The 26,331-nt window shown below is 43.5% G+C and overlaps 2 protein-coding genes across 3 annotated transcripts in view; one reads left to right on the top strand and one right to left on the bottom strand.

Moving 5' to 3' along the window:
- Positions 1-10,450, bottom strand: part of WEE2 (WEE2 oocyte meiosis inhibiting kinase) — a 34,610-nt gene extending 24,160 nt beyond the window's left edge. The window contains exons 1-2 of the mRNA XM_070617986.1: positions 10,031-10,450; positions 4,165-4,273 (exon numbers count right to left, since the gene is read on the bottom strand). Coding sequence (XP_070474087.1) covers positions 4,165-4,233 — 69 coding nt within the window. The 5' untranslated portion in view covers positions 4,234-4,273; positions 10,031-10,450. The remainder of the gene's footprint in view (positions 1-4,164; positions 4,274-10,030) is intronic.
- DENND11 (DENN domain containing 11) overlaps positions 1-26,331 on the top strand; it is a 79,519-nt gene that overhangs the window by 28,011 nt on the left and 25,177 nt on the right. Inside the window, exons 1-3 of one of the 2 annotated variants that reach the window (XM_070617988.1) lie at positions 10,517-10,866; positions 24,364-24,463; positions 25,461-25,619. In XM_070617988.1, the coding sequence (XP_070474089.1) occupies positions 10,599-10,866; positions 24,364-24,463; positions 25,461-25,619 (527 nt within the window). In that variant the 5' untranslated portion in view covers positions 10,517-10,598. Of the gene's footprint in view, positions 1-10,516; positions 10,867-24,363; positions 24,464-25,460; positions 25,620-26,331 lie in introns of those variants that run through there. The other variant, XM_070617989.1, reaches the window with a different exon arrangement.

The following is a 26,331-nucleotide window of genomic DNA, read 5'->3' as shown; positions in this document are numbered from 1 at the left end:
ACATGGGCCAAGGACAAGGGAGTCATCCACAGGGAAAGGACGACTTAGAGGTTACCAGTAAAGAAATTACTATTAACTGAGTTTCTGGGCTTGGGAGTGAGTTTCTTGTTCACAAATCGGCAGCCATGTGATATAATTCTTTTGCTACAGCCTTGGTGTTAATCAGTTTTCCATCACAGGCCATGGCTTGTCATTCTTGCCTCTCCAGGCCAGCTGGAGGCTGGCTCTGCCCTCAAGCAGGGTGGGACTAACCCGAGTGTATCACGGACATGCAGGCAGGGCACAGGGGCTAGTTTATTGGGTGTTACCCTGGCAGATCCGGTTGTTTCTTTACCATCAGCCCTGCCTTCTCCCTCTGCCTTGTTAGAATTCCCAATTGCCCTTATTTATCGCTACACTGTCTGCCTAGGGCGGCAACTATGCTGCTGTAATGGTTCAGACCTCATGTCATCAGCAGTGGCTCTCTTAGAAATTTGCACCATTCACCTTCCATGTATTGCCCCGAGCGGATGATTGCGGCTGAGCCTTCGTAATAAGAAAAGGTATAATAACAAGTCCAAAAAAGATACTCCCAATTTGGAAAATAAAATAAAGATAATTGAGGAGTTGCTGACATTGATGGCCCAAGGGGATCTCTGGAGGCGCACATTTTGCCTCTGGCCCACAGCCTCACTATTTTTGGTGTCATGCTTTACTCTGTGTTCTTAGTCTCTTTACATTATGAAAAATTCCCTCTTTGCTTCAGCGCATCTTAATACCTCGGGCATCCATCCCAGGCAAAAAGTGTCACATCATAGTTGAGATGAAGTATCAGAAGGGGAACCCATGTAATCTGTGGCAATAAGAGGAAAAGGGGGGTATTTTTCCCCTAATACCCGACACATATTGGGTCATTTTTGAATGGACTTGGGGAAATAAAATTAATATACCTCAGGGCTTTTTTCTTTTTTTTTTAAAGATTGGCACCTGAGCTAACAACTGTTGCCAATCTTCTTTTTTTTTTCTGCTTTATCTCCCCAAACCCCCCCTGTACACAGTTGTATATCTTAGTTGCATGTCCTTCTAGTTGTGGGATGTGGGACACCGCCTCAACGTGGCCTGATGAGTGGTGCCATGTCCGCGCCCAGGATTCGAACCCTGGGCCGCCGCAGCAGAGCATGTGAACTTAACCACTCGGCCACGGAGCCGGCCCCTAATATATCTCAGTTTTGTTTAAAATAGTCAGTATTTGACTTTTTAAAACTTTGAATATTTTTCTCATTGTAGCAGGGGTTGCTGCACTGGGGGAAAGCAATGTTCCCAGGAGTAAGATGTGCAAGGAGGAAGCCAGCTTTCCATCTCAGGGCTGAGTTCCTTAAACCGTGTGTTGAGGGTAGCTCTCCTCCTGCAGACACTGATGAGGATTTTAGGCTGGTTAATTTTAAAACTGCAGATGAGAAGCAGGCTCCGGGGAGTGGAGTTTGCTCGCCCTTTGTTGGGAGGCATTTACATTTGTAGGGGAAACCTCGGACTGTGGGGTTGCCTCCCTCTCTGTGCCAGGAAGAAGGGAGATGACCTTGTCTCTGGAAGCTCTTAATCAATGCCAAAGGCAAGAACTTAAGTTGGTTACTGTCTGGCAACCTCATGTAACTGATTTAGGGTGGTGGCTTCTGGCCTTTACTTAATCCGATTTGATTCTTATCTAAGAGTTGTGGGACCACCCAATGGCCAGACCCCACCTGCACTGATACCATTTTAACTTTTTTTCATGTTCTTTCCTTTGTCTTGTAAAGAGATGGCTCACATACCTATGCCTTAAATTTAGCCTTACTCTCTACCCATGTTTGCAGCAGAAGTGGTGGCAGCAGCACCTCCTCCTGCCCGTGGGCCCTGTCCCCACGCAGCAGCTCTGACTGCCCATGGGTCCTGTCCCCATGCTATTCCACACTATTCTCTAAATAAAAGAGCACTACTGCCAGATCTTGAGAGTCCAAGAATTCTTTCTTTCAACTCCTCGGCTCACCGACCCCGCATCAACACTGCTGAGTGACGAGAAAGTTCCTAGACTCAGAGCTCCCCTCTGACCAAACCTAGGTTCTGAGGCCTTTGAAACACTGATGGTAAGGACAGAAGCAGGAAAATCCAACTATTCAAATCGGTTTTGCAAGAGATGGAAACTTACATTCACCTTTGGGGTAGACTGTTCCTTTGCCAAAGTAAAGCTAAGCCCATGGAAAATGAGATATTTGTTTGAGAGTCTGTTGCTTCTAAGAAGGACATGCTAGCCTGAGTGTCCTCTCAGTCAGGAGAACCATAAAAAATGGTTGAACAAGCCAAGATGAAGCTCTACCACATTATTAAGGTTGAGTCATTCCAGTCTCTGAAAAGGATACTGACGTTGGATTATGGTATGTTTGATGGCACTGCTGCATTGGGAACCATTGGTGGGGCTGGTTTCCTAAGCTAGAAATGGACCTTTTTACTGTTAGGCTTCCTGAGAAGCTGGCAGATTCTAGCACAGGAAGTGAAGACTTGAAGAGGGCTTAGGATGAAAGTGACTCTCTGGGCCTCCAGACTGTTGGGCCTGGACTCTGAAGTCCCGAGACAAACTTGAGGGAACTCCAGGGTGGTAGAGAAGAAAAGTTGGCCTTTATCTCCAGAACGTGCCCTGCAGAGACAACAGTGCCCTTCTCAGGGTTCTCAGACAAGGGCCTGCGGGCCTCGTCAACATGTGAACAAGTCACCTCCAGCCCAGAGGAAACTAGAGCACCAGGCAATGATATCTCTAAGGTCCCCACCTGCTTCAACCCTGTATTCTTCCTTGTCCTTATTTTGCTCAGTCTCTCATCACAGCCAGAAGTGTCGCTTCAACCCCACAGGGGAAAGTTTGCAGTAACGTAGAGAAAAGCTGGATATGTTCATCACCAACATATCATTGCCAGCTCCCTGGACAGACCCATCAGCAGTGGTGACAGTGAGCAGGTGCAGATTGGTGCAGCTGCCCTGGGCATGGACCACTGCAGCAGGGGTCTCAGGTGCTCCTGACTCCTAACAGCTCTCTTCCTATGACGAGCGTGGTCAGCAAAGCCAGGAGCCTTGAAGGGGACTGTCTCCTGATCTCCTCCCACCACCAAGAGAGCGTGCACAGAAGCAGTCACCTGTCACAGTGAATTTAGCAATAATTATATAAATCATTAACAGTAATCATTAACACTACTTTATATTTGGCCACCACATCTCTCCTCTCAAAGTGCTTGCACCTCTGTGTCTACCGAGTGGCATTGCTAGCAGAACAGAATTCCAAGGAAAGATTGTGGGCCACGTAAGGTAAAGCCTGGAGGTCATTTTAAAGCCTAGGAGTCTATCATTAATACTTTTCTTGTTTGTTTTGCTTTTTCTTGTGGAAATGTTCAAACCTACCAAAAGTAGAGAAAATATAGTATAGTGAGTCCTAATATACCAATACGTAGCTTCAAACATTATGGGCAGTTTTACAATCTGGTTTCATTTATATCTGCAACTTTGTTGGGGTGGGAGCTGGGGTATTTTAAAGCAAATCTCTGATAACATGTCCTTTCAGCCATGAATACTTCAGTGCCGTTAGTAAAACCCTTAGATCAATCTATTAATTTGAAATCTATTATAAATCTATGTGATAAATAAATCAGATTCTAGTGAATGCTTCTGTTGCCAAAGTTTCCCATTTGCTAGAACTAGAGGATATTCATCAAAATAGCTGTTATAACAGAGACACACTACTTGTCCACTCAGAAGACACAGTATTCTTCTTAGGACCGGAACAGAGTTCTAGCCTGATATCCCAGTAATTTAGAGATTGCTGATGTACTGCCCATACTTTAAGGAGCAGATTTTTTAAAACTCCTGTAGACTCATTAGTCTGATCTTTCCTCTATTAGCCACAGTTGGGAGAATCTATATGGCATTTGGCCATTCCCAGATTCTGTAAAGTTAGAGCAGGTAATGGGCTGCCTCTGTGACCTAGTCCAAGGCCAGAACCGCAGGCACAGAGATGAGACCTCTGTCTCTGTCTCTTTCTCTCTCTCGCTCTCTCTCACACACACACACACACTCTCTCTCTCTCACTGCTTTAATAGGAAGAAATTAGTAGCGATGGAAAAGACTCCTTCTAAGAGCTGGATCTGTTGTTCCTCAATCTTGACTTACTCTCTCTGCTCCAAGGGGTGGGCTCTGGAAGTCACAAGTAGTTTGGTCAAACATCAGCGTCTTCTTCATACTGCTAATCAATTACAAGATCCCCACAGTGAAGTTTTACCTTCATAAAATGAAACAAAACAAAGCAAACTTTTAAGGATTTTTTAAAGTGTGATAAAGAATTAAAGCTCTTCCACTAAAGGTAACCTCCAGAAGTTCTAAAGACAGAAACTGTCAAAAGTGGTTGTCTCTAAGGAGAGAGAGTGGGAATGGGGGTTGGAGGAGAAGAAATTGCTCCTCATTATATGTCCTGCGTGCAATTTGATTATTTAATCTTTGCCATGGATATCTACTTATTAAAATGTTTAAAATAATGTCTAAAAATCAAGTGAATGAATATATACATATATGTATTTTTTAAACTGGTCCATAAAGTGCCTCAGTCACTTCGCTCACTCACCTTCATCTCTTGACCTCTAAACTCTGGACGTCCCTGGGCTCAGTCCCCTAGACTTTTCTCTGTCCTGTTCTGTACACTCACTTGCTTGGAGTATTGTCCAGCCCATAGCTTTAAACCCTGTCTGTAATCTGCTGACCTCTGAATTCATATGTGCATCACAGTCCTGTCTCTTGAACTTCAGATGTGCAGCTGCCCAGTCAAATCTCCCTCTGGATGTGCACCAGGCATCTCAATTTTAGCATGTCTGAAACCAAACTCCTGATCTTTCTGATCAAACCCACTCCTGCTGCAATTTTTTCATTTCTTGGTAAATGGAAACATGCCAAAAATCTGTGAGTAATCATTGACCACTCTGTTTCTCTGCAACCCTGCATCCAATCTGTGAGAAATCCTTTCAGTTCTATTATTATCTCTTACCTGGAGGCAACAGCCTCCTCCTAATGGCATCCCCTGCTTTCCTCCTGGTCTTTCTGCAGCCTGTTTCCATCCAGTATCCAAAGGGATCCTTTTCAAAGGATCCTGTGCTCAGATCCTGCAGGACCTCCCATTTCACACACAACCTGTCTGCCTCCTGCCATTCCCCCTCGTTCATTCTGCTCTGGTCTCTTCGCTGTTCCTCCAGATGCCAAAATCTTGCCTCACACGCCTCACTCACCCTGTCGCTTCCTCCAGGTGGCTGCTTACAGGTCACAGACTGGAGAGATCTTCCCTGACAACTTCAGATAGTACCATCCTCATTCTCTGGCCCCTTACCCTGTTTCATATTTCTTCACAGCACTTATCACTACATCATATATCATATATTTAATGGCTCATTTTTAAAATTGTCTGTTTCCCCTGTGCCATCCCCAGTAGAATCTGGATCCCATGAGGACAGGGACTTAACTTTTGTCTGATGCTGTATTTCCATTACCTGGAATAGGGCTTGTCACACAGTAGGTGCTGTGAATCAAAGTGCATGCTGTGCATTCTGTCTGTCCCCATGATGGACACTACTGCAGAATGGATACCTTTTATGAGGTTTCAAGTTTTTAATATTCAACTCTAGTGCAAATTTCAGAGGCCTAAAAGGGAGGGATGTGTTGATTTTAAATAACTTAGTTTTGTTTTTTGGGGTTTTTTTTGGTGAGGAAGATTGTCTCTGAGCTAATATCCGTGCCAGTCTTCCTCTATTTTATATATGGGACACTGCCCCAGTATGTTGATGAGCAGTGTGTAGGTCCATGCCCAGGATCTGAACCCCAGGTCACCAAAGCAGAGCTCGCAAACTTAACCACTACCCAATGGGGCCGGCCCCAAGAATTACATATTTACTGAAGAAGAATCAATGTCTTTATATCACTAAGCCAATTTATTCTCTCTGCCAGGTAGGAATAGGTGGCCCTGCTTCCGTGATCAATCTGCATAATTAGTTAACCAAGGCAAATCCTAGTGGTCCAGACAGGAGTCCAGACTGTGGGACAAGCTGAGGTGTAATGGGTGAAATTAAGTCAGTGAGTGGAAGACATGAAGAAACGAATCTTCCTAATGGTCTGAGGAGTATCTGCACCCTTATCTGGCCCATGAACTTAAGTCCTGCAGTCAAATACTGAAAGGACCCAAAGCCCAGAGACATCCTGGGGTATCCGATCTGTTCCAGACTTCCAACTTCCTAACATTTATTTTATACATTAGACCACACTGGCTATAATGTCAGTCCCGTCTGCATTGGTATTTCCCTTCACTCTTCCCAAATCATCTGTGCTGCAGGCACTTGTTGGTGTAACCCACGTTGAAAGCACAGTAAATACCACAGAGGCTGTGCTCAGGTTGAGCCACAAATGGTGTAGGGATTAATAAAATGGAATGTGTATTCAAAATTACTAAGTTATTGGGGCTGGCCCCATGGCCGAGTGGTTAAGTTTGTGTGCTCCACTTCAGTGGCCCAGAGTTTTGCCAGTTCGGATCCTGGGCGTGGACATGGCACCACTCGTCAGGCCATGCTGAAGCGGTGTCTCACATAGCACAACCAGAAGGACCTGCAACTAGAATATACAACTATGTACTGGGGGGCTTTGGGAAGAAGAAGGAAAAAAAGAAGATTGGCAACAGAGGTTAGCTCAGGTGTCAACCTTAAAGAAAAAAACGTAATTCTCATGCAGTTTGAATGAAAAAAACTCACATTTTTTTGAAACTGGATAAAATGACTTTAAATGTCACATGGAAAACTAATTGTGAGAAATAGCTGAAGATGTAAAAAAAAAAAAAGAGTAAAGAAAAAAGACTACCTCTCCTAGAAATCAAACTTGAAGTTATATATATATATATATGAAATATATATATGTAATTAGTGTAGTACTAGTGTAAGTATAAACAGGTCAATGGCAAAGAATAATAGATTAATAAATATCAGTAATATAATATTGTACTTTAAAGGGGAATCATAAATCATTTTTCAATAAAAAAATTTAGAGTCTCACTTCATCATCTCACATATCAATATAAACACTGAACAGATTATGTGGAAAATGAATCTATAAATAACTAGAAGAAAATAAAAGTGAATGTTGGTCAAATTTCTGGGTGGGACCCAACTTTCTAAATGTCAAAGCAACATAAGAAATCGCAGAAAGTTTGACTACATAAAATTTAGAACATCTATATTTCATAAAGCAATTAAGCAGCATTGAAACCACACATAAATTGGAAATGATATAACAAGAAGCATGCCAGACGAAAGATTAATATTCATACTGCATAAAGAACTCATGCAAATTGATAACAAGAGCATGAAGACCCCAAAGGATCAGTGAGCAAAAGGTATCATGAAAAGACAACGGACTGAAGAGGAAGCATAAATCACCAACACGTATTTTGAAATCATGATCAGATTCACTCAAAAAACATTAACTTAAAACAAAATGCCATTTTCACCTAACAAATTGGCAAAAAATATTTTAAATGGCAATATCTAACTGGGACAAGAGTGAAATAAAATTGATGCCCTTATACACTTGTGAATCAACAATTTGCCAATCAAGAACCTGAAAGAACATGAATACGTTTTAACCCCGTATTGCCACTCTTGGCAATCTGTCATAAGTCAGCAACCTGATTGGCTGATGGTGCTTGCCCTGCCTGTCACCCCTTCTTCTGTATTTCATATCTTGCCTGGTAGCTGCCTCCTCTGCTCAGCTGTAAGCCTGTGAGAAGGGATGTCTGTCTTTTTCACAGCTGCCCCAGTACTGTGCACAGGGCTTGGCATGTAATAGGTACCTAGTGTTAGTTCAGAGTGAAATTTGGCCAACACTTTAGGCCCAAGAAACAAGGGAAAGCCTTGATTGTCCAACAATGAGAGGAAGAATGGTTAAGTAAATTTTCAAACATAACATACAATGGAAACCATTAAAATGCATATAAAAAGTTTCTAATAGGATGGCATAGCATTCATGGTATGATGCTAAGGAAAAAAGTGAATATAAAATTGATATACAGTATGATTTCAACATACGAACACAGACAAGAAAAACATCTAAATCTAACATCTATTTCAAAATATACCATTATTTTTACATGCTACTAAGAATAAAAAATCTCCAAGACAGGGAGTCTGATATGATACCCCATATACAACTGCCAAATAAACCTTCCACGCAGAGAGGGCCAGGCGAGGAAACTTGCTTGTCTCAACTTTGTCACTGGGTGGAGGGAGGAAAAAAGTCACCTAAGAATTTGAACTATAAGCCAGTGTTCACGCTAGCTTGTATTTTGAATTCACACTACCAAAGAACCTCAAGCAGAGAATTTAACTCAAAATAGTCTCAGGTTGGTGTTGCCTCCAGACGGCTGACAAGAGCAAACACCAATCTCTTCTGTGAGAACTTGACCTCAGTGGGGCTGGCACTGATTATGAGTTGCCATAGTAATGTTAAATGAAAAATTTTGCATCCTAGAATTGATGAAATAGGCTAAGCAAAATCTTAACAGTAGCCAACTCAGTGATGAGATTATAGATCAAAAATACTTTTTTATAATGCATTTTATATACATTATACTTTTACATAAATAATGTAGGTATATTTTTTATAATGTATTTTATATAATGTAGATATTTATTATTTTGGAAAGTAAAATAATTTTTTTATTTTAAAATTTAGACATATGGGGTTCTAGGGGAACTCATTTAAAAATATAACGTTATCCTGGCATCTCTGAATGTGATTGCCTCTTCATTCCTTCTTGCCCTTCACAGTAGTTCCCCATCAGAGCTATTGTAATAGCTAAATTCAGTTAGTTACCTTCCTATCATCTTGGGAAATTCAGTAGACACAGAAACGATAAATCCAATGGTCAGATATAGAGCCTCTTTCAGACTGTGAATGTCTAAGAGGGGTTTCATCACCATCGTTAACATTTGTGAGCACCTCCTATGTGCAAGATACTAGGTTAAACCTGGCAAGAGGGGCCAGTTGTACAGAGGTCTACGTCTCTACTTTCGTTTGCTTGGGTGAGAAATATTTATTGAGTACCTGTTATGCAAGGCACTAGGAATCTGAAGATAGATGTGGTGGCTGGTGAGCTAAAACACACACATAAATGAAGACTGGAAAAGGCTTTTAGGATTCGGACATTTCAGTCTTCTGTTTATATAGCAAATTGATTTTGATTGGGACGGAGATTATGAGTTTATTTCCTGGTATATATACAGCTTGAAGGTATTAAACTAGGGGGTGTGTGTGTGGTGGGGGGGGGGAGTTCACTCAAAAGGAAGTCAGTCCTTCAGGGGAGAAAAGAGAAAAGTGAGACCTAAAGCTGATGGCTTTGGAAATTGATTAAGGATGTTCTATTAGCCTCCATCTATATTTTAACATAACACTTTGAGTGCCTCAACCATTGGGGTAAATCTAGTAGTTGAGTAATCAGAGGAGGTGGGAATAAGAAATAGGCATAGCCGTTAAAATAGTGAGAAGGAATGAGATGAGGAGAAAGACTTGTTCAGATATCCAATTCATCCAAGGTTCAGGAAGTCCTGGCAGTTTGCCTGTTCCCAGAAAAACCCAGTGGATTTATGCACTAGGTGTTAGCCAGGGGACGTTTATGAAGATTCATATCCCATGTGCCAGACATGCGATGATATAATTTAATCTCTCTTCCCAAGGAGATAATCAATGACTGCCCAAGGCTGCTGCTTCCAGCCCAAAATCTATGATATAACAATAAAGAATCTATTTATGCAGCATTGTACCCTAAAGAATCGGGACTGCTTTGATCTTTTATATATTTAGTTCAACCCCCTCCTGGCAACGGCGAGTGACCATCCGTCATCTCTGAAGACTTAGTCACTGAAATGGATGGGGAGCCCCAGGCAGGGTCCAGGAAGGCCAGGGCCAGGGCACTCTCCAGCTTACTCAAGGGCACACCAGACCGGGTTGTACGTACACAACGACTCCAGGCCAGACACCAAGTTCACAGCTTCAGGAGACCAGGCCACATCTCAAACCCAAACAACGCCCTGCAGCCAGGGCTCCCCACTTCTGCTTCACTTCCCAGCACAGCGGTAGCACTGGCCACACACCCAGCATTATGTAATACGTATCCGTCACGGCCCATATGACCAGGGGACTTTCAGAAATAATGGGTGGCGTATAAAAATCCACAGTGGTCCAGTTATCCCACCGAATCCTAGGTGAGAAGGCATCTCAACCCAGGCACAGGTAGATCCAGGTGGATGCCCGTCCTTTCACCACACGTTTTCTATACACGAGAACACACACGCATCCCTGAATCCCAAATAAGGCACGCAGTTCCGCGAAACCTGCTGGGAGGACGCCTTCCCGGCGCGAGCGGAAAGTCGGCTCCGGGGGCGGGGCGGCCCGGCGCAGGTGCGGGCCGTGGGGCGCGGAGGCGCGGCGCGAGCGCGGAGCCCGGCGGCCGGCCGGCGAGGGGAGTTCCCGCAGCCCGCCCCTGCGCCCGCCCCTCGCCGCCCGCGGCTCCTCCTCGCTTCGCCATGGTGGAGCGGGGAGACGCGGCGCCGCTGCTGCGCTGGGCCGAGGGCCCCGCCGTCTCCCCGCCGCAGGCCCCGGAGCTGCAGGCTGGAGGCCGGGGCTGGGGCAGCGGCGGGGGCGGCCGGCCGGCCGCAGAGCCGCCGAGGCGGCGGGAGCGCGAGGAGCTGGGTCCCTCCGAGGTGCTGCTGCAGCCCGGGCGCCTAGGGCTGGGCGACGTGGAGGAGGACCAGGTGGTGGCCGTGTTTGTGGTCACCTTCGATCCCCGCTCGGGTGAGAGCCGCTCGGGGACCTGGGGCGGGGAGAGGGTCCCCCCTACCCCTGGGCTTCGGGGGCGGCGGGGGAGGGGCTCGCTGTGCGCGCACCCGCACCCACACACCTGCACCCCACCCCGCCGGCTGGCTCCCGGGGAGACTGCAGAGTGCCCTCGCCAGGTCTGGGCGCGGGACCCGTGGCTTTGTTCCCTGCGCCCTCCGACCGCCCTCTCCTGTCCGTCCCGCTGCTTCTCAGCAGATCCGCCTTCCGCGCGCCCATCCTCAGCCGTGTTTGCACTTCTCCGACGATGGAGGATCCTGTTTGTGGCCGCGGGCACGCCAGCTTTTGTTTTGTTTTCTTGTTTGGCTAAAAGGTTTTTTCCATAAAGAGGAGGAACGACCCCCAAGTGGACTCCTTCTGAAACAGATTGTCCTAAGCTTCAGGTTCTCCGCTTCCCCGCCCTCGCTCCCCGTCTCCCTGCGCGGTAACTTTCCAAGCGGCCAAGTTCACTTTCTCTGACAGCATTATTTTGAGGAAATCAATGCTGGGAGCATTAAGGGATGGGACTGAGGGGTTAAGCTGGAGACGGATTAAAGGAGAAGCCTCCTCAGGTAGTGTCTTTGCGCTGTGTTTGGAGAATTAAAAGGTTGTCTCACATAATCTGTAGCCTAACCGCCTAATAAGAAAGATGTGCGTTTTAGCGGTAAGAGACTTCATGGGGGTTCAAAAGCCAGGGAGCAAGCATGCGCTCTCGGAAGCCTCAAGTGGCCCGGGTGGGCGTGAAGAGCTGCTCTGCTCTCAGTGTTGGAGGACGGAGAGCTGTGTTCTTGGTTCTGGGCCTTAAGAAAACCCAAGTGTGTCTTTCTGTCCGCACCTCCAGTGCGGTTGCTGGAATGTGGAGTGCCTATTAGTGAAGGAAAATATTCTGCTTCTTTCTGGAGGTCCCTTCCTGGTCCTCCAAGGATGAGGGTAGAACCCGGTCAGACAGCCATCCGGAAGAACTTGATGGACTGCCATGGCAAGAGGAAAAGGTGTTAGGGTCCTGAGTTGGGCATTCAGCTGTGGCGGAAGATGGGTGCCCAGGCCCAAGTTAAGGGTAATTTAACTTGGCTCGGGGCGTGTAAACCAGCAAGGCTCAGAAGAAAAATCCACGATTTGTGGGAAGGAGAGTAGGCCTTTCTGACTCTTGTCTAGTCCTTGGCCCCGTCCCAATGGCTTTCAAACTTTTTTGACTGTGACTCACCGTATGAAATTAATTTTACATCCCAACCAATATGCTCACATACGTACATATGTAACTGAACGAGAAGTTTCACGAAGTAGTATTAACCCCTTCTACATATAGTGCTTACTGGTATTTTCTATTTTTAAAAAACTTTTATGCTTATCACATAGGCTGGTTGACTCACCTGTGGTTGGGCCTCCCACATACCAGTAGTTTGAAAAATTACATTCTTTTTGGACCAAAGTAACCCTTACTGCTAGACAAAAACAGATACTCTGTAACTAATAATATTCCTTATACCCTACCCCATCACCTACAAGTAAATAGATGCGAGCATGAGATTGCTTCTGGGAAGTGTTGAACGGTAACTGGAAGAAATGGAACATTAACAGGACCTGATTTAGCAGTGGTAGCTCTGGCGGCAGAGTCTAGGGAAGGGAAGGAGAAAAGAGAATCTTACACTAACCGCAGACGGAATTGATAAAATTGAAAAGCTCCACAGAGCTGGGACCCTCCCCTGCCTTCTCAGTCACAGCTGGTGAGCATGGTGTTTTGGGTTTGTGTATATGGAGTGTGTGTGTGTGAAAGGTTTTCAGATGAAGGTGAGTGTGGAAAGGACGGATTGTAAGTGATACTTAGACACTTACTTTGTGCAGGCGTTTTACTGTAATGGTGTTTCACTTAATTCTAATCATTATTCTATAATTTGATTGTTTATACCAGAGCAAACAGACCAGGGACGACTGACTAGTTTTGAAATATTAACCAGCCAATGAATACTTGACTCTAAGTCCAGTGGTGTTTCTAGCATACTACACTGCCTGAACCTCTGCCTCCTAACTTTTCATCATTACTGTCTCTAGGGACTAGAGGGGAAGGAGGGGAGAGGGAGGGAGAAAGAGTGTGTGTTTTTAACTTTGGTTGATGGTTTTGTTTTGTTTGTGTTTTTTTGGAAAGCTGTTGTTTCCTGCCTATAAACTTTATTTCTCTTCTGTCATCTATCCCAGTTCAAAATGGCACTTTGCATCCTGTAAAAATATTCTGATAGTACCTATATAAAGTAAAAATTACATGATACATCTGCTAAAAGTAGAAGATGGAATGAATAAGTGAGTGCTCCTGAGGTTCCTGTGCCTCAAAGGTTAGCACTAGGACCAGGGCCTTAGTGAGCTCCGGTGAGTCCGCTGTGAGAGGCTGAGGACATCATGGTCTGGAGAGGTGAGATGCAGGCCCTCGGTTGCCTGGTGGGCTGGAGATATCACCAGGCCAGACTTAGGCCTCCTGGTTTTAGCTGTGTCTTCCTCACTCTACCAGTGAGCCGGATCTGGTCTATGTTACTGTTTAATCTTGGTCCACTAAGACTTTTGCCCTTCTTTAGCCTGTGTTTCCAAAAGTCGTTAAAGGAATACTGCCTTTTTTTTTTTTTAAATCAAAATCAGAGCATTTCACAGAAGTTTATTAGTATGTGGGAGAAATTGTCTAGTTTCTCTGTCTTGCTTGCCTGCCTATCCATTCCCCCGTGTCTCTCCTGTCTGTGTCCTCTGTTTTCTTCCCTAGGTGCTCCTTCCTTCTCCCCAAACCTCCCCTGTTATTACCTGCCCAGGCCACAGATATGTCATTCATCTCCCCACCTAGTGTAGATACCCAAATCAGTGTGTGCAGGGGAGAGAATGGAGGAGGAGAGAAACCACAGCTCTGGTCCACCTGTAAGGTGTGAGTTGCCTATGTGGTGAAAGTGGATGTAAGAGGGAATATGGGGAGCAGTGGATGCTTGTTAGAGGGTGTGTGGGGGGGTCATATGTGCGCACATTTGGGAGGAATGTGCTCAGTGATTCTCAGACTGGTTTATGGGAATAAGAGAGTAATTCTTCTTTAATATCTTTGGATACAAGTTTTGGGTTGGGTTTTCCAGGAAGAGTCAGAAAAAGGCAGAGACATAAAGAATGTTATTTTCTTTGAACTCATGGTTTGAAAATTATGGTTGTTGGATCTACAAATGACATGAGGACCAGGGGTTCAGGTTCAAGAGAGGTAGAGACTTACACACACTCACACTCTCTCTCTCACACTCACACACTCAGTCTTGATCTGGAGCAGAGAGTCCTTAGGATGGTGGTGCTGGCCATCTGGGCTACAAAGCTGCTATTGAAACCAGGCCCAGATGCTGACTATGCGAGCTGGCTGGGAGAGGTTGGCAGCCAGAATATTGCTTTTTCATTGTGTTCAACCCATTGTTTAGAGCCTCGATTTTTAATTTTTATTTTGTTCTTTGGGTTTCTAGTAGAATTTCCTTACTTTTCTCTGCTTAATTAAGGGAAAAGGTATTGTCACACTTGGAAATCAGCCTACTTGTCCCTCCCCTGTCTGTAAAGGTGACATAGCTGTCTCACCATGTGACTGAGGACTCGCGTGTGGGCCTGAGGCACATAAAGCTTTGGACCTACTATGAATGACACTTGTGAATCTGCCTCATTGGCCTGTTTCTGTATAAGAGATTCAATTTAAACTGCTACAGTTTCCCCAGAGTTACTTTGTGGGTGTCTGGGAGAAATTCCTACGCTCTGTGTGTTTGTATTGGGGTGGCTCAAAAGGGAGGGAGGTGGTTAAGGGGAGGAGAACCTGCTGAGGCTTTAAGATTTCTCTCCTTTTGTTCTTCCTGATTAGGGATAAATTACTACCTATTCTCCCTCAACCTCTTAACAGTGCCCAAATTACATCTAAACACCTATTTAATTTAGTGCATCTAAATAATGCTCCTATGTTTATATCAAATGAATGTATTGAAAATCACACACACTAATTTTGATCTCCATACACTCTCCATATAGTCAATGAAATACAAGCATTTTCTTTTAAACAATGGGGATGATGGTGGCACAGTGAGAGTAGGCTAGGCGCGGTGTCTGAGGCATGACTTGGAGTGCTGCCCGGGTCATCTGACTCGTGCAAATAATAAAAGGCTCCAGGTATGGGTGGGAAAGTGACCACGTAGAAGGAGAATGGAAAATTTGGAGCTTAATTTTGAGATGCAAAGAGCACTCCTAAAAATGGCCAGCTCAAAGAGAGGCAAAGAGAAGACCCGTTCTGCTGGGCAACAGAAGAAAGTCTCTTGGGATGATTAACTCTGCCATGTCCTTTCTCTGTAGTTTCCATCAGATGTCAGTGGACTACAGTTGTGGTTAATTTCATTAATCCCACATTGGCAAAATCTTTCCCAGGCTGTTTGGTGATTCACCTGCTTGCGGTTTTCAGGGGAGAAGTCAGTCTGTGGCCATCTGCTGTGAATTCTGTTTCTTCTCTTAAAGTCTATGGAGAGTGAAGTAGGAGTGGGAATCCTAACCCCCAGCAGTTGCTGAGTGCCCACTCTGGGCCAGGAACTGTGTTTGGGCTCAAGGACTTTGCCTCTTTGCACCACCTTGGCTGCAGTGATGAGAAAAACAGAGGCACAGAGCCATTCAGTCATCTTAAATCGCAGAGCAGGGAGGGGCAGAGCCCAGAGGCGAGCCGGCTGCCTGCCTCCCGTGCCTGCACTCCCTCCCCCCGACGCCACTGCCCAGGGTAAAACGATATGGGGCCTGTGAAATGGAAGTTTTTTCCCATGTAAAATTAATGCGTTGGAATTCAGCCATGGATTGGCATATGGCTGACTTGAAATCGCCAAGATTAATTTCTTCCTGCCTCAGGTTTCTTCATACTGACTCTCTTCCTTTGCTTTGGATACACCCTCATCCTAGGTGGTTTTAAGACTATTTAAAACTACTTAATACCAAAAAGTCAAGCGATATGGGCTGTTAACTTTTCTGGTGTTGGAGTCTGAACTAAATAATCTTCTGAGGTTTCTTCCATCTCTGGGGTTTGGTGGCCTCCCTCAGAGGTGCTTATGTAGAAATGGGAGACAGGCAGCCCCCTACATGGATAGGATAGAGTGTATCTCACTTGATATAGAAGCTTATAAACATCAGCTCTGGGGGCCCCTCACATGCACAGCTGCCTGGCTGGCCTTCGCAACCAAGGAGTGCAAGGTTCAGACCATCTCTACATCTACAACCAGGCTCAGCATTGCCCTCTGGCTTCCGCTGGGTAAGTGAGCCACCAACCCAGTCATCTGTCGGTCTAGGTTCCTTTAAACAAGCACGTATTTGCCTTTGCATGAGCCCAGCACCTGGCACTGTGCTACCAGGGTACGTTCCACTAATATTTCTTGAGACTGGCTGAAGGTACACAATGCAGACTGCCACATTTGTGCCTCGTGAGGTCCTGTGGACATTCCTCATAAGTTGTCTCTGCAGCTGGAGGCTAGGCAGGGCCTGTAGGTAACTGTGATAGGCCCAAGGTGTGGCCCAAGAAGAGAGAGGATGTGTGGATGGAAGGAGAGAAAAAGGAAATAAGGCACTGGTCAGTGTTGACTCCTCTCTCCGTGACTGACTGCCCCTGGGCTGGGCCCTTCTGTTGATGCCTTCCAGGCCCCAGCTCCCTGGCTGAGTTTCTGAAGTGTGGGGAGCGTATTTGGAAGAGCAAAGGGCTTAGAGTGTGACGACTGAGCCCGGATAAGGAGCGTTCGGTGTGAGGTTTTTCTGGCATTAAATGGCTTGCCACCAAGGATTGTTATATTTGCAAAGTCATTTTCCTTTAAGCCTCTACAAGTTTCATATGTAAACTGGTTTCCAATTTTTGAAAATAGTGGAATATTTCTGTTAAAGGGTGACCTTCAGCCATGATGCCTCTTAGTTCCCGTATTTATAGCACATTGCCTCAGTTATTTTTGCTTTTGCACAATCCTGTATGCTTAACCTTTTTTTTCACATCTTCATTATTTTCAATTGTGTTCCTCAATTTGTATGTTGAAATTTTTTAAACCTCAAAGAAGTTGGAAGAATAGTACAGTGAAAATCTATGTATCTTTCACTTGAGTTCCCATTTGTTGACATTTTGCCATATTTGCTCTATCCTTATACAGTCAGTTCTGCTAAAATACAAAATATGCGTTTTTAAAAATCACTGTGCTAGGGGCTGACCCAGTTGCATAGTGGTTAAGTTCGCATGCTTTGCTTCAGCAGCCTGGGGTTCACAGGTTCTGATCCTGGGCGCGGACCTAGCAGCACTTGTCAAGCCATGCTGTGGTGGCATTCCTCATAAAATAGAGGAAGATTGGCACAGATGTTAGGTCAGCGACAATCTTCTCAAGCAAAAAAGGGAAGATTGGCAACAGATGGTAGCTCAGGGCCAATCTTCCTCACCAAAAAAAAAAAAAATCACCATGCTGTGAAAATCATGCAGTAAAAGTCACTGGGCTTATGGGAAAATTGAGGTAAGGGGCCCAACACTCAAAACTTTATCAGTGACACATTTAAAAAAGATAGGGACATAACACAAATGGTAGGACAGTTTGTAATGTATGTACCCATATGTGTTAGATGGTTAAAAAAGACATAAACACTCAAAATATGGCACTTTATCTTAAAAAAGACCTGAGATTTGCATGTGAAGGTGGGTGTTGGAAGGGTTGACCTTGTGAGTTAGTGAGAAGTGGGGGAAGAAAGTCTCTGTGAACTTGGATGGAAAGTAATAGCACTAGAAGTGATAGGCGTGGCTCATAATGCACCGGGTGACTCAGGTCACCCACAGATGTTTGAGGGGTGTATGTGGGGGGGGGGCTCCGTTCAGTGGGGTGCAGTTTCCTGCATTCACAGTGTGAACCTTGTGATCCAAATCATGCCTCAGTAGACATGAAATTCCCTATCATCAAATTGTTCCCTGATATATCAATTGCTCTGGAACAAATTCAGCCAGTGTTATAGCAGAACTGACTACCTATAGATGTACTTTTCTTTTTTTGCTGAACTATTTGAAAGTAAGTTGCAAACATCATGACATTTCATTTCTAAATACGTCTGTATAAATCTCCTAAGAATAAGGCCATTTTCTTATATAACCACATATCATTTACTACCCCCGGGGTAATTAACCCAGGTTAATTCTTCTATTAGCTTTTTTTAATTAATAATTTTATTTTTTGAGCAATTTCAGGTTTACAGAAAAATGAGCAGAAAGTACAGAGAATTCTCACATACCACCTTCCGTCTCCCTTACACAGCTTCCCCTATTACTAACATCTTGTATTAGAATATGTGATATATTTGTTACAAATGATGAACCAATTTTGATACATTATTATTAACTAAAATCCATAGTTTCCGTTAAGTTCTCCCTTTGTGTTGTACGTTCTATGGGTTTTGAAAAATGCACAATGCTATTTATTCACCATAACAGTACCATACAGAATAGTTTTATTGCCCTAAAAATCCTCTGTGCTCCACCTATTCATCCTTCCTTACACTCTGATCTTTCTTCTATCTCTGTACTTTTTCCTTTTCCAGAATGTCACATAGTTGGAATTACATAGTATATAAGCTTTTGAGACTGGCTTCTCTCACTTAGCAATATGCGCGTATGGTTCCTCCATGTCTTTTCATAGCTTGATAGCTCATTTCTATTTATTGCTGAATAGTATTTCATTGTATGGATATCCCACAGTTTGTTTATTCGTTCACCTATCAAAGGACATCTTGGTTGCTTCCAGTTTTTGGCAATTATAAATAAAGCTGCTATAAACATTTATACGCAAGCTTTTGTATGGACGTGTTTTAAACTCATTGGATAAATACGAAGGAGCAGGATTGCTGGTAAGGTATGTGTAATTTTTTAAGAAATGGCCACACTATCTTCCAAGGTGGCTGTACCATTTTGCATTCGTACCAGCAATGAATGAGAGTTCCCGTTGCTCCACATCCTCATTAGCATTTGGTGTTTTCTGTGTTTTGGATTTTGACCATTCTAATAGATGCATAGTGGTATCTTGTTTTAATTTGCAGGTCCCTGGTGACACGTGATGTTGAGCATGTTTTCATATGCTCATTTGCCATCTATGTATCTTCTTTGGTGACATGTGTGTTCAGATCTTTTGTCCGTTTTTTAAATTGGGTTGTCTTCTTAATGTTGAGTTTTAAGAGTTCTTTGTGCATTTTAGATATAAGCCTTTATCAGATATGTTTTTGCACATGTTTTCTCCCCATGTGTGACTTGTATTTTTATACTCTTAATAGTGTCTTTCACAGATCAGAAGTTTTTCATTTTAATGAAGTACAACTTACTGATTTTTTCCTTCATGGACTGGGCTTTTGGTGTTGTATCCAAAAACTTATTCTAAACACAAGGTTACCTACATTTTCTCCTATGTTATCTTCTGGGAGTTTTTTTACATTTAAGTATACTATTTATACTGTGTTAATTTTTGTGAAAAGTGTAAGATCTCTGTCTTGATTCATTTTTTTGCCTGTGAATGTCTAGTTTTTCCAGCACCATTTGTTGAAAAAACTATCTTTGCTCTGTTGTATGGCTTTTGCTTTTTTGTCAAAGATGAGTTGACTGTATTTGTGTGGGTCTATTTCTGGGCTCTCTATTCTGTTCCACGGACCTGTTTGTCTAATCTTTCACCAATACCACACTGTCTTGATTACTGTAGTTTTATAGTAAATCTTAGAATTGGGTGGTATCAGTCCTCCAACTTCATCTTCAGTATTGTGTTGGCTATTTGGGGGCTTTTGCCTTTCCATGTAAACTTTAGAGTTAATTTGGCAACATCCCCAAAATAACTTGCCAAGATTTTGATTGAGATTGCATTGACTCAATAGCATAAGCAAATGTGACATTCCCTATGCTCAGATTGTTCCCTAGTGTATCAGTTGTGTTGACACAAACTCAGCAAGCATTATATCAGAACTGACTGTATTAGATATACTTTTTTTTCCCTGAGCTATTTGAAAGTAAATGCAGACAGGTAGATACTTCACTCCTCAACACTTGAGTATGAACTTCCTAAGAAGGAGGACACTTTCCTACATAACCACAATATCATTATGCCTAGAATAATTAGTATTAATTCATCAGTTTTAAAAAACATGCTTGTCCGCAATAAAAACGTTTTTTCTCTTCTTTTTTTTTTTTTTTTTTTGAATGCCCATACTGTTCTGTGTGAGGCACTGTGCTCTGTTGGAATGTGAAGATAAACAAGAAAAGTCCCTGCCTTTATGAAGTTTGGTATCCTGGGGAGACAGACATCTAAGACGATTATATTAGGCTGGGATGAGGGCCATAGTAGCTTTTATCTACTTCCCTTTCATTCAAGGAGTGCGTCGGCGGAAATGTTTTTCCTGTAGGAGAAAGATAACTATTCCCAGAGTGGTGTTCTGGAGCCAGTGCTCCATTCCATGATTTGCCAGCCTGACCCTGATGGACATTTCTTCCCATCCCAGAATGGCTTGCATCCATTTAGAAGTGAAGATTGTAACTCAGAGGATGTCATTCACTCCATCTGAGTCTTTTGGTTTCTGTACAATGAGGGCTGGCAAGGCACAGAGGGAGAAGGAGGAAGGCTTTGAGAACCAGGCTTGGGAATGGGGACTTTATCCTACACGTCAGCTCTATTAAGTGGGATGTGGGGTTAGCCATAAATACAAGAGACCCAAGTTAACTGTGGCTTAATCAAGATAGGAGTTTATTTCTTTTTAATGTAACAGTTAGGAGATAGTTGGCCCAGGGCTAGAATGCTGGCTCAGATCCATGAGGTCATCCAGGGGCCTAGACTCCTGTTGGCTATTGCTCCGTCATCCCCTCCATGATATGTAGGCTGATGCCCTCACCTTCATGATTCAGGACGGCTTGTCACCGCATCCACATTCCTGGCAGCAGGGTGGAGGAAGGGGCAACATACTCCTTCCCTTTAAGGCACATGTTGAAACTACATACCTCACTTCTGTCCACATCTCATGGGCCAGAAGTTACTCATACTCAAGAAAGTATGGAGCAACACCGTCATCGTTTGGAAGGCCGTGCGCCAAGCTAAAAATAGGAGGTTCTATTCCCTATAAGAAAGGAAGAGTGGATACTAACGGTTAACTTGCATCCCCTTATATACTAGCATTTCTAAAAAAAGATATGCCATTTATAAAATTGGTCCCTTAAGAGGCCCCTTAAAATAGGTTTAGTGACCAAATAATTTTGAATACGTTTAGTATTGATCTCATAGAGAGTCACAATGCACAGATTCACATATTAAAGGCTTTGAGAAGTTGTGCAATAAAGAAATGTGTCTTTCTTTATTTAACCTAAACAAAGGTGGTTTGGCCAAAATCCCGTTTTAAAATTTTGTTTTAGTTTTTTCCGAAGCCCTACTGACATAAGCTTTGGGAAACACTGCTTCGGGAATTATGGAAGGTTCCTTAGTTTGCAGTGATGCAAACATTATTACAGCAGTTCTGCTCCTAGGGATGTAGGCAACAGATGTATGCATATTGCGGCAGTTAAGGTTTAATCAAAGAAACAGAATCATAAAGGAGAAACATAAAGGGATTTATTTACAGGGATTCGATCCTGCACAATTGTGGGAGCCCATTAGACAGTCCATGTAAGGCTGTTGTCTTTGTTTCTGATGATGGAGCTTGAAGTCTACTGGGTAGCAGTTTTGGGGGAAGAGAGTAAGCGTGGGAAGAAGGAGAACAAGCGGAAACTCATGAGGGTGGATGGGAACCCCGGGTCAGTCTGTCATTGCCTCCAGCTTTAATGGTGTGGGTGTCACGATGAAGCTGATGCCCTTCATTATGGAGCTAAGCATACACGTGGCTTAGGAGTCAGAGAAACTGAAAGAGGATCCAGAAGAAAGTGGATCCAGCGTCAGCAGGTCTGACTGCCACGTGCCCACCCCAACCCCAGTGTGGTGAGCCTGCAGATTAACAACAGGGCACATAAGCTGCTGGATGCTCCTGCGTCGACCTTCCAGTGTAAACACAATATGGCTTCTGCTTCGCTTCCACCTTCCCTGTCTCAACTGGAAACATACAAGAAGGGAATTCTGAGAAACATAGCCCGGCCTGCCTAGGCCGATGTATTGCAGAGCCACCACACGTATGGTCAGAGATGGCAAGGATGCTTTACAGCAGTGCTGTTTGTAATAGCTTCAATTTGGAAATAAGTTAAATGTTTATCAACAGTTAAGTAGATAAATAACCCGTGTTACATGCAGTATGGAAATGATAAATGAATGAACTGTTGGTACATGGATCAACATGGATGAATCTTGCAAAAAATATTGAGCAAAAGAAGACAGACACAAAAGAATGTGAACTATGATTGCATTTATGTAAATTTCAAAAACAGCAAAGCTAATTTATGTTGTTAGAAGTCAGGATAATAGTTACCTTCAGAGAGTTAATGCCTTGCAAGGGGGCACAAGAGAGCCTTCTGACGTGTGGATAGTGTTCTGCTTCATATCTGGATGCTGGTCGCACAGGTCTGTGCATGTTGGGGAAATTCATTGAGCCGTACAGTGTCTTTGTGCACTTTTCTCTTGTACAAAGTTTGGGTGTGTTTTAATAAGTTATTAAGTAGTCATGGACAGGCTGGCTTGGAGGAAAGAAACTAAGTTAGAACTTTGAACCCAGCATGGGGGTGGCGCTAGGAGAAACAAGGCATCAGATACTGAAGAGGCAAGTTAGGTGAGTGAGCAGAGGAGAGTCGACCTGAGGGTCACAGCTGCTCCGTCCCAGGTTGTCCCTTACCTAGGCTGGCCATCTGTTGCCGTCGTGAAGGGTTAGGATCATGTATACAGAGGCCCAAGCAGGGGCTCTGGGCCCTGGGGCTTAGCAGAGTCACCTGCAGGGCACGAGAAGGGGATCGTGATCCTGTAGGTCTGGGGTAGACCTCGGCACCTTTTTAATTTCTGTAGGTGTCCTGGTGCCCTCCACAGAACGTGGATGGGAAGGGGAAAGACAGGAACGTGGGGGAACTCAGTGCTCAGACCCTTACCCTTGTTCCCGAGCGCACCCTTCTCTCAGAGTGCAGCTTTCTCTTGTCTTTAACCATGACATACACAACATTATTCTAGCCTTTCTGTTTTATAAAATCTTAATTCCCTTTTTCATGCTTTTTGTTTTAGCTCATTGATTGGTTGGTCGGATTCATGATTCCTCTCTAGAAAACAAACTGTTTGAAAGTGGTTTAGGCTGTTGAATATGGGATTGGAGAATCCTACGATGCCTGCTGTGTTTGGAGACTAGATTGTGTGTAGGTAGACAGAATATGCGACTCCTCTGATGCCCCGAGCAATTATCTGAAAGCATTGTTGTCTGGGATTATTCATGTTATTTCTAATGCCTAGGAAATTAGGATTTGGAGCGTTGATAAATTTGTTCTAAAATAAAATCTCACAAGTAGCTTACTATTTTTAGTTTGAGAAATTTTGAATATGTGTGAAAATAGAATATATAGAATATATATATATATAGAATATATAGAATATAGTGTTCTCTCACATCTCCAGGTAACACTGCTATTGCTATTGTGTGATTCTCCCTTAGTCTGATGGGTGCTTGTCACTGCTACGTTCTAAACTCCCATGTTATCCTCTGTCATAACATTTACCCCCTGGAACTGTAATCACTGATCTCCTTGTTTATCTCTTTATCTCTGAAATCTAATCTCTTTGAGATCAGGGACTATGTCTTATTTGACTTTGTAGCTCCAACATCTAGCTCAGTAGAAACTCAGTAATTAATGATGAGTGAATGAGCCCCAAAATTCTCAGGCAAAGAACTGATGGCTGACTTCGAGAAGGACCTCATTTGGGGAGAGAGGAGAAAGAGGTAGGGAAGGAAGCAGAGCTCCATTGATCAAAGAAATGGGAAGAGAACGCAAATAGTGTTCTCTATCATGAGAATCAAGGAGAAAGAGGAGAAATTTTTGAGGAATTATCAAATCCCAGAAAGAGGTCAATGAGAATGCGAATTAAAAAGAGTCTGGAGTTCATCAAAGTCATTAGTGACTGTAGAAAGATGAGAAGTAAGCAAGATCTCAAGGGGTTGCGGAGAGAATATGAGATGAGGAAATGGGGTAGAGGGTAAGAAACATGCACACAGAAGTGAGGCTGTGACAGGAAGGATATTTGGAAATGGCCAAGCAGAATGGCAGAACCAAAGATGACCTCCTCTCTAGAAAGGAGAACTGTGTGCGTCTGAAGTCAGAGATTGGAAGTTCCCTTAATGCCCATCGCCTGGTCTTCTAGAGTAACTCAGGGATTCTGCCAGCATTTGGGTGATGGATGAGATGAGTCGCTTGAGCATCTTGGTGGTGGAGGCAGCAGTACGTTTAGTGAGAAACCACGTGCGCTCAGCCCTGCACTAAGCCCTTTTCTTTGAATGGTTTTGTTTCTTTTAACTTGATTGCTCCATTTCCCACAGGGAACATGGTGGAATGGTGCTTACCTCAAGATATTGACCTTGAAGGTGTCGAGTTCAAGTCCATGGCCAGTGGGTCCCATAAAATTCAGTCTGATTTCATGTGAGTACTTCTGAATGTAAGTCTTCTCTGTACCATTCCTCTCCCTTCAAACTTTCCCCAGACCATAAGGGCTCTTAGCAGGGCTTGTCAGGAGCCATGTGAAAATGCCAGGAGCTGTGTGTAAATGCTCTGGAAATATATATATAGTTTTGTGTTTTTATATCAATTTTCAAGGAAGAAATTCATTAGCTTTTATTAGGTTCTCTACGGTTTTCATGAACCAAAAAAGTTAAGAACTCGTACCATAGAGGTTCTGTCTCTTTGTAAGAAATTATTGCACCTCACTTGAGGTTTGGCTTTAATGAAATGATGGAGCTTCAGTTCAGTTTGGATTAGCTTAAGACATTTATATGCTAAAACTTGAAATTCTAACTTTAAGTCAGGCCAGTTTATAGTCCTGTGTAATTAAGATTCTTATGAGGAGGAGCAAAGGGAACGAATGCAAAGGTAATGAGGTCATCTTCTCGCTTGGCTGGAACCATGACTGATACAAGTGTGGGAAAGGGGAAGGAAGTAAAGTGACAGCTCTGGTCATATGTTCTAGTAAAAATATCAGAGACTCAGGAAGTGAGGAAAGAACCAACACTGTTTATGCTAATAAAACAGAGTACTGATTCTAGATGGCCCTGAAGATGAATCTTTGTTCTGGCTCTCCCATCAAGTCATTGCTGTTATGCTGGAGAGAAGGGATGAATCCATGGTCGTGAGCAATTGAGCAGCAAGCTTGCCAGGGATCAAGTCCTGGCTCCAGCTGGATGACGCTGGGCGAGTTCCATAATTTCTTTGAGGCTTGGTTGTCTCATCTGTGAGGTTGGGTGGCTGGAGCTAATTGTTCCCCTGAGATTCTAAAAAATTTATTTTCAGGCTGAGCTTTCTCATGTAGAGCACTGGACACAGTCATTTCTTTTGTTTGGGACTGCATCTCAAAGGAGGAAACAGAGCAAAACAAAATTGTTCTCTCTGATTTCAGCCACACTACATATTTGATCTATTTTAGCTATTTCCGAAAGGGGCCCTTCTTTGGCCTGGCCTGCTTCGCCAACATGCCTGTGGAAAGCGAGCTGGAGCGTGGTGCACGTATGAAGTCTGTGGGCATCCTCTCACCATCCTACACCCTGCTTTACCGGTACATGCACTTCTTGGAGAACCAAGTTCGGTACGTGGCTTATAGACACGTGCAGGAGGCAATGGGGGTCTGCCAGTTGGTGCGTATGTGATGAGCCCTCAGAGATAAAGGTTGCCTGCCAGAACACCAGATGCCTTTCCAAGAACACCTGTGGCCATGTTTCATGCCTCAGGTGGTGGTCTTTTTGTTTCAGCCAGTGTCCTGCACAATGATTCTTCACACTGTACTGGAAGCTGGGGTAGATTTTACTTTCAGTTTATATTATCATCAATTTTGTTTTATTAAATAATTTGTTGACATGTATGTGAGCTTTGTTTACCCTAAAGCCACAATAATTACCTCCTTGCCCCGGATAGGTAGACAGATGCCAAATTTTTTAACCTAATCATTTATTATTTGGGGCAATTGTTGTTATTTGGGGTAATAGGAAGGGAATTTTTAACAGAAGCAACAAAACTGTGAGTTATTTCATATTTTTTTCATTATGCAAGTAATTTAATTTCATTTCAGATTTTGAGGGAGAAAGCTATCTCTAATCCCTGAAGCAATGGGAAAATTTTAGCACATTTGCCTCTTTTCTGGTGTACATGTGTGTGTACTTTAAAAAATATATACTTGGCATCATACTGTATACACACTTTTATAGCCTATACTTTTAAAATTTATCATTTTAATTTTTTATATAACAATCTTTCTTGATCATCATCTTTGAAAGAACATGAAATTTATTGTTTGTGGAAAA

Source organism: Equus przewalskii, chromosome 4 (assembly GCF_037783145.1).
Source record: "Equus przewalskii isolate Varuska chromosome 4, EquPr2, whole genome shotgun sequence".
In the NCBI taxonomy this organism is placed as follows: Eukaryota; Metazoa; Chordata; class Mammalia; order Perissodactyla; family Equidae; genus Equus; species Equus przewalskii.
Note: the sequence above shows the minus strand (reverse complement) of the source record. Positions and strands in the feature narration are given on the sequence as shown.